The 8,903-nt window shown below is 31.1% G+C and overlaps 1 protein-coding gene across 1 annotated transcript; it reads left to right on the top strand.

Moving 5' to 3' along the window:
• Positions 1-4,103: 4,103 nt before the first annotated feature.
• Positions 4,104-6,333, top strand: LOC102614513 (non-functional NADPH-dependent codeinone reductase 2-like). The gene is made up of 4 exons (XM_006492221.3): positions 4,104-4,494; positions 4,862-5,102; positions 5,181-5,360; positions 6,059-6,333. The coding sequence occupies exons 1-4, from the start codon at positions 4,184-4,186 to the stop codon at positions 6,281-6,283; spliced, it is 957 nt and encodes a 318-aa protein (XP_006492284.1). The 5' UTR covers positions 4,104-4,183; the 3' UTR covers positions 6,284-6,333.
• Positions 6,334-8,903: the final 2,570 nt, after the last annotated feature.

The following is an 8,903-nucleotide window of genomic DNA, read 5'->3' as shown; positions in this document are numbered from 1 at the left end:
TGTCATGGAGGGGGAATGAGATTCTGATTCCCAGCCACCCCATTGGATTCACAATCTTGGTATTCATTCCTTAATGCTATGTGGGACCCATGTATTTTATTCTTATTCCCATCTTTATTTTAGCAAGTAAACAGGTTTTTTATTTCAATTCTTTTATTCTGATTCCCATTATGGAAATGTAAACACATCATTGATGTGTCAGATTCGTTGTATGTTACTCAGTTTATCCAAGGACAATAAAGTACGCGAACTAATCTTTTCTGGATTATAGTTGAAATAAAACAATTCATGGTACCAAAGTCATAAGCATGACTTCAGAATTTAATATATCTCAAAGAACTGCAGTCAAACTGCGGATACTTTAGCTAAGTTTGCACTCTATTTTAGTGATTCTTTTGCATTAATTGAAGATTTTTCTGTTGGAACTATCTTGTTATGTTTGAGTATTTTGGATCCTGATTTCATGAGAATTTCTTTTTCCAAAAAAGGAAAATGTTTATGTGAAATCTCAAAATTATGTAATCTATGATTCCACCCATTGTATTCATCCATCTTAATATATATTCCAATTTAAGAAAAAAAAGTAAAGAAAAAGAAACAACCCTACAATACCATTTGAGGTCTGGTACAAAAAAATCTGGCACTTCTTTAAGCTTGAGTTTGAGAAGTTTATAACAACTAATAAAGAGCGAAGATAGGAGCATAGTTTAACGTGGATAACAACTGTAACTTATAGGGGGTGAAGATAAGAGTACTATCTGTTGCTGCAGGGGTTTGATGTAGCTCTTAAGGAAAATTTGATGGCTATTTATGCCTTGTTTTGTAATGAGATATTATTACTTTTAAATTACAACTGCTGTGAAGAAAAACATTATAGTTAAAAAATAAAGGTTGATAATATGTGAAAATGTGTTAATAATTTTAATAAAAAATAAAAATATTATAGATTTTTCATTACACAATTATAAAATCAAATCAACTTAGCTTATAAATCACAGTAGTAAGTGTTTGCCTAATTATAATTTAAAACTTAAATTATCCGATCACACTGTCAAATAGAGTCTAAAAATAATTGAAAGAAGATGAATTGAAAGATCATACTGGCAATTATGGACCCAAAAACAACTAATTCCTTGGACAATTTACGCAATTGCTTAATGCCTCTCCTAAAATTAAGGCTTCCTCATACTTTTTCTACTAACAAATTATTTTATATTTAATTTATTATTTAAAATTGAATTATTATATTTGTATCCCTTAAAAAAAGGGCCTCATCTTTTTCTATTTATTTTTGTTTTCTGAAAATATAGAGGGATAAATAAAGTCCAAATCAATTTTTTAATTTCCTACCATCTTAGAATTTGAACTTGGGTGGCCAAAGAATTAGTTTATATTTATTTTCTTGTTTAAAAAATTAAATTTCAATATTTGCCAATAGTTAACAATTAAACTGGACTAAGATTTAGTCAAGGATTACTCTGTGTTTTGGAAGTGAAATTTCCATCACTAACCTCAATTTTTGTTTCTTTCCTACTAAAACACATCCTCTTTATTTTTTTATAAGGCAGATCAGCAGTCCCTAAAATAACACCTATTTTTACACTGTTTTTGAGCTATTAAATAAACATAAATGAATCGCTCCACCTAGATTGATCAATTAGCTAAAATTATTGATTTGACATAATAATTTCCAAGATTTTTCTCTCTAGATATCCTCTTCCTTCAACGTTTTTACTCTTTTCTTTCTCCTCACTCCAGTGTTACGTGAAAATTCTGTTATCGAAATAATAATTTGTTAGCCATGGTAAAATTCTTATATAATGTGAGCACTGAAAAATGAATTTCCAACATTATTTTATGCTAAATCAATAATATATCAAGGAATAAAGTTTTTGAATTGCTTAGTTGTTATAATTCAAAGCATGATTGATATTAATTTGAATGATCTAAAAATGATTGAAATTTTGGGTTATTTGAACAAGAGTAGCAATAGAGTTAAAACTCCTTTACGAACTTATTTTGTTCAATTTGATGCGACATAATTCAATTCGTTAGATTAAATAGCTCTTGACTAGCATAATTTATTTTTTATTAGTTTGTATGTTCATCCAACTAATAAATTTATGCCACAATTTGTACAAAATTAATTCATACAACGGTCTATATAATAGAGTTGATGATATACCTCCATTCTTTGTAATCTCTCAAAATTAAATGTATTTGAACATAACCCCAAGAAAAAGCAAATCTTAAAAGATAATAATAGTTGTAAAAAAAAAACTGTTAAGGATTTTCTATCTAAAAAACTTAATCTTAATACTTATTTATTACAAAAATTCCAATCAATATCATTAATTTTAAATTAAATAAAAATACCTACTTTTGAAAGTTTACGTAAGGCCTAAAATTTAATTGAGGCGGCAAGCCAGAAATTTCATTCAGATGGGACTACCGTGCATTTATTTTATAATGTTGGCATAATTTGAAAAAATATATATATATATTCTTTTCTTATTTAAAGCAATCCTTTACAAAAGGTGTATTGATTTTGTGGACCGACATGATGACTGGTCGTATTTTTTACTCTTATTCTTTCGTGTATCGTTGTTGACCGACTGTCCATGAAGTGATTCGTGAGTAGGATCTCCACTTTCATTGCAAAATTTCCCTCTACGTCTCTGAGCCTTTCAAATTTCTTATTTAAGCATATATTTCACCTTTTCTCTCTGTCGGTCCCTTTCGTCAGTTTCTGTCAAAGGTTTGTTAATGAAATCAGTAAATTGATAAATGTACCACCAAAAATAGCTAATTAAGTAATTTTATGATATTAACTCCCCCATTTTTCAGTATCTTAAAAATAAATAAATAAATAGAAGGCCAACATTTTTACCCCTACAGTATTTGAATTTTACCACTTTCATATAACTTTCATGATAAATCATCAAATTATTGACATTTAATTTTTTAAAAAAAATTATTATTTATTTGTAATTTGAATAAGATGAGATTTTCAATAAAAGTTTTTACAATAGGGATAACCGGATATTGTAAAAAGTATAAATCATAACTCATCTATAGCAACCTGAAAACTATAAGGGAAGAAGTCATTCTCCGAAAATAAGAATTTAAACAGTAATTTTAGCAAAATAAAGAATAAAACAGTAAGATTACTAAAAATGAACTATAAAATTGAAACAATTTTTCAGTATGAAAAATCACCTAACCTTGTAAGTGCCAAAATAAATCGTCCATTATGAAAAATCACCTAACCTTGTAAGTGCCAAAATAAATCTTCCATTATGATTATAAATTGTATTATCATAAAATCAGTGCATAAAAATGGTAATTAAAATGCTTTTGCTAAGATCAATTTTGATTCTCGTGAAGGTTGTTGAGGCCCGAAGAATGAACTAGCTAACATAAATCCAGCTTCTATGTAATTAACTAATATGCTTACTCATGTTATTTGAAAAATCATTTAATAATAAATAGGTAAAAACCGACAACATAGGAAGGTGATGAAATGAAAACGTATAGCGTTGAAAGGTAAATGAAACACAAGTTTTTGAATAACAAAGGTTTTTGAATAAATCTCAATTGACAAAACTAGGGTTTTGGACCTCTTATATAATAACCTTAAATATTAAGAATTTATCAAAATAGGTAAATCTAAAATATTATTTTATAATAAACTTCACCTAAACTAAATAAGAAAAGGAAAATAAACGGTGTTCAAATTTGAATTCTAAAAAAAAAAAGATAAAAATTCTAGGAGAATCAAGAAAAATAAAAAAAATCTTAAAACAGAGAACGACTAAGAAAGAAGTAGAATTTCTAGCTCAACCACGGGGTAAAACGGCACAAGCATTAGAGATTTGGTTCGTTTGACCGCAAACTTCAAAATGATATATTATACGCCGAAAACAAATACTTGTAACTCAAGTTATGCCCTCAATAAGGTCCCCCACTCATACTACACAATCATCCTACATCAAACAGTAGGGATATATACAAAAAAAAAAAGAGAAAATATAATACTTCAAGGGCCTAAATGTAAAAATTCTTAGTACTTGTTTTCCTGATATAAATAAAGAGCATTAGAAGAGTCATCGTGTTGAAAGTAAAGCGCCCAGCATGGAATCATTGTAGTAATTTAGCTAGGCAAATACTGGATAGCAGGAAAATGGGGACGGCCATTCCAGAGGAACCCTTGGGCTCAACAGAGAAATCGATTCCTCTTGTAGGCTTTGGAACCGTTGAATATCCATTGAATGAAGCCTTTAAAGAACGTGTTCTGCATGCAATTAAGCTGGGGTATAGACACTTTGATACTGCTGCATCTTACCCATCTGAGCAACCTCTTGGCGAAGCATTAACCGAAGCTTTACGTCTTGGCCTCGTTAAATCCCGCGATGAGCTTTTCATCACCTCAAAACTCTGGCTCACTGACTCCTATTACGGGCGTGTCATCCCCGGCCTACAAAAAACTCTCAAGTAATTTTAGGACAGCCATAACTTAAAAATTATAACACTGAGTTTGATTAATGTTGTGGTTTTAAAATTAAATTATGTGATCCACTATTTTCATGATGAAATAATTATAATATCATTATTATTTTTATAAAATTATTATTTAAAAATTATATTTATTACATACTATTAATTTCTATTAATTTTTATTTTATAATTATAATGTAATTTTTTTCTTTATTACTGTTGTATCTTAAAAACTACAGCTAAAACTACAGCACCTTAATATTAAGGAAGCTTTAATCTAATGAGTGTTCCTCACTTTTTTTACTTTCTTAATAAATTTTATTTATTTGTTCATTTGTTCTTTTTTTTTTCCCTCTTTGTGTAGGACTCTTGGATTGGAGTACCTTGATCTCTATCTAGTTCATTTTCCGGTAAGCTTGATTCCAGAGGCGACGTATCCAGTGAAGCCGGAGGATATTCGTCCATTTGACTATGAGGGTGTTTGGGAGGAAATGGAGAAATGTCAAGAGCTAGGTCTTACAAAAACAATAGGAGTAAGCAACTTTACATGCAAGAAACTTGAGAGGTTACTTGCTACTGCAAAAATTCCTCCTGCTGTCAATCAGGTGAGTTAATAAAATTAAAATATTGGGACGAAATATTGTTTTATGCCTCTATATATAAAATCCATTTTGTTTGGTAAGGTGGAGATGAATCCGATTTGGCAGCAAAAGAAGCTGCGAGATTATTGTCAGGAGAAGGGGATTCATTTTTCAGCTTTCTCACCATTGGGAGCCGTAGGGACTAACTGGGGACATAATCGAGTTATGGAAAATGAGGTGCTCAAACAGATCGCAAAAGCTAAAGGAAAGACTGTTGCTCAGGTAATTCATAATTCATTTTCCCTTTTTGAATTTGAGAATTAAAAAACAACAACGAAACCCATCAATCACTTTCATCTGCAGTGTTAAATTGAATGCTAACTGTATTTATTTTGTTTCAAAAATGTTTTTATGTTCGAGAAATAATTATTTTTATAGGCTTAATTAGAAGTTGAAGAAATGTAAAAGATTTTTCAGTTCATTGCTGCTTAGTAAATTCAATAAAAACGAAAGTAGGCAAAATTGTATTATTATATGAACCCATATATCTATCTGTAAAATCTCATAAGCTTAAACAAGAGAATTAGGATTTGAATCCCACTCACATGAGTGGGAAAAGAGTTTAATTATCAATATACCATTCATAAATAATAGTAATAATGAGAAGCCATGTTTTAAGGTCGTATGACATAACTAATTGCAAGTTATGAAATTTTATTATTGAATAGATGAATGAACATCATACATTAATTGAGATGATTTATTGTAATAGAAGCAACAGAGCAATACAAACATCCTATATATATAGACAGAGAGTCATTCTCTAGTGTGAGTGCTTATTTGTTTTGGAATGCAGATTTGAAATTTCACAATAGTGTCAACTTGCCGGAGAATAATTATATATTTTCTCATAAATGGTTGACTGCCTTTTCTTTTCTTTTCTTTTTTTCCACTTTTTATTTTTCCTGGTGCATGTAAAGGTTGCTATTAGGTGGGTTTACCAGCAAGGGGTGAGTGTCATTGTGAAGAGCTTTAATAAAGAACGAATGGAACAGAACATTGACATATTTGACTGGGAGCTAAGTGCGGAAGAGCTTCAAAAGATAGAACAAATTCCGCAGTACAGAGGAAGCCGTGCTGAGGCGTACCTATCAGAGAATGGCCCTTTCAGAACTGTGGAGGAAATATGGGATGGAGAAATTTAATATAATAGTATGCTTTTGTTTTTCTATTCTGTAATGCCCATTCTGTTTACATTAGGGAAATTTACAAAAATGGCCATAAAAATTTTGTGTTTTTCAACTTTAACCCCCCAAAGTTTTTTCTATCATAATTAGCCAAATACCCTATATTTGGACTACATTACCCTCGTCACTTTCATCAAATTTACAAAGGCATGCCACTTTTTCAATTCTAGCAAAAGTAAATACGGATTTTCCTCAACAACTTAACAAACTTTCATCACTCTCAACAAACTTCATTATTCTCGATAAATCAATTGCATAATCAAATATATAATTATCAATGTGAGAGCTTCTTAAAATTAGTTTATGCTCTTATACAATGTAAACCTTTAATCTATTAATTTTATCAACTAAATTCGAAATTAAAGTGGGTTTTGTTGTAAATATTGTTATTTTTCATTTATAAAACAATGTGATTTGTTAAAGTACTTAGTTTGAGTTGAAAAATGAAGAAAAACCATTGAAAACACAGAAAAATCGGGCAAAAAACGAAGTTCAGAACAAGTGAGACATGCAAGTGGGACAGGTGCATGTCTCACATAAACGCACTGCATTTATGTGCGATAGGCACCTGTCCCACTGCCTGCCGCACATAAACTCACGGATTTTATGGAGTACATGATTTTGAATTTGATTTGTCTCGTCGTAAGCTTCGAAACGGTATATTATACGCCTAAAACGGACATATATAGCTCAAGTTATGGCTTTCGAAACATATATGAAATTTAGTGAGACATGCACCTGTCCCACTTGCCTGTCTCACTAAATTTCATATATGTTTCGAAAGCCATAACTTGAGCTATATATGTCCGTTTTAGGCGTATAATATACCGTTTCGAAGCTTACGACGAGAAAAATCAAATCCAAAATCATGTACTCTATAAAATCCATGGGTTTATGTGCGGCAGGCAGTGGGACAGGTGCCTGTCGCACATAAACGCAGCACCTATCCCACTTGCATGTCTCACCAAATTTCATTTATGTTTCGAAAGCCATAACTTGAGCTATATATGTCCGTTTTAGGCGTATAATATACCGTTTCGAAGCTTACGACGAGACAAATCAAATTCAAAATCATGTACTCCATAAAATCCGTGAGTTTATGTGCGGCAGGCAGTGGGACAGGTGCCTGTCGCACATAAATGCAGTGCGTTTATGTGAGATATGCACCTGTCCCACTTGCATGTCTCACTTGTTCTGAACTTCATTTTTTGCCCGATTTTTCTGTGTTTTCAATGGTTTTTCTTCATTTTTCAACTCAAACTAAGTACTTTAACAAATCACATTGTTTTATAAATGAAAAATAACAATATTTACAACAAAACCCACTTTAATTTCGAATTTAGTTGATAAAATTAATAGATTAAAGGTTTACATTGTATAAGAGCATAAACTAATTTTAAGAAGCTCTCACATTGATAATTATATATTCGATTATGCAATTGATTTATCGAGAATGATGAAGTTTGTTGAGAGTGATGAAGGTTTGTTAAGTTGTTGAGGAAAATCTGTATTTACTTTTGCTGGAATTGAACAAGTGGCATGCCTTTGTAAATTTGATGAAAGTGACGAGGGTAATGTAGTCCAAATATAGGGTATTTGGCTAGTTATAATAGAAAAAACTTTGGGGGATTAAAGTTGAAAAACGCAAAATTTTTATGGCCATTTTTGTAAATTTCCCTTTACATTATGTAATTCTTGTTTCTAAAATAACTCTTCACCTTCTAGCCTTTTTTTTTTTTTTTGGTGTGTGTGTATGGTTGGGGGTGCCGGGGGGGATTCAGCCTTGAGCTTGAGAAAAATAAAGTTACAGAAGTACACCAAATATTCTTAATTCTATTTTCTTGTGCATCACAACAGCAGTAGCAAACATGATAGATTTAGCACCCTTGCAATCAACAAGTTCTTTTGCATGAGTACACAAGGAAGTAAGAAACATATAGATACATGAAGGATTTCTGATTAAACCAATGACGTTAAAAATAATAATAACAATCACATCGTAGTTGGACAGAACACGAAACAACATCAGCATCTCCCAAACTGTTTTAACAGACCTTTCACTCAATAAAACATAAAATAATAGTAATCACAAACTTAGCTGAAATATCAGCAATATACCAGCTACAGTTTGTTTACAAGAACAAATTACAAGAAGGAAACATTGACAGCTTTCTGTAAAATTTTGCACACTACAAACGAAGATACGCAATAAATAAAAACAACTGCAAAGAACAGAAAAATGACATTTATCAAACATAGCATAGCAGAAAGTATCAATAACTAAAATAAAGCATTACCCACACTGCAAACCTACTCGTTTAATGCACATTGTCCATGTACTTGTGTTGCAAACCCTACAAGCCAACAATATCACAAATACAAATTAAATTGCTATTTGGCGCTTATGGTTCTGGCGTAATAACTATCTTTTTAACAATGGATTTTGGGATAGTGTCACTATTTTCAATGATATTACAATGAGAGCTCAGGAAGTCCATCGTGTGGTAACTATGCATCCGCCCATGGGTAGTAAACGTCTTGAAAGATGGATTGGTTGGAGTCCACCAACCTGGCCATG

Source organism: Citrus sinensis, chromosome 2 (assembly GCF_022201045.2).
Source record: "Citrus sinensis cultivar Valencia sweet orange chromosome 2, DVS_A1.0, whole genome shotgun sequence".
Taxonomy (NCBI): Eukaryota; Viridiplantae; Streptophyta; class Magnoliopsida; order Sapindales; family Rutaceae; genus Citrus; species Citrus sinensis.
The sequence above is the reverse complement of the archived record's forward strand: the minus strand, read 5'-3'. Positions and strand labels throughout refer to the sequence as shown.

What these genes read in the sequence shown, in the direction of transcription:
- LOC102614513 (XM_006492221.3), top strand. Translation starts at nt 4,184, where the DNA reads ATGGGGACGGCCATTCCAGAGGAACCCTTGGGCTCAACAGAGAAATCG. An exon ending in TTCCTCCTGCTGTCAATCAG is followed by an intron (nt 5,103 to 5,180) that starts GTGAGTTAATAA and finishes TTGTTTGGTAAG; the next exon opens with GTGGAGATGAATCCGATTTG. An exon ending in AAGGAAAGACTGTTGCTCAG is followed by an intron (nt 5,361 to 6,058) that starts GTAATTCATAAT and finishes GTGCATGTAAAG; the next exon opens with GTTGCTATTAGGTGGGTTTA.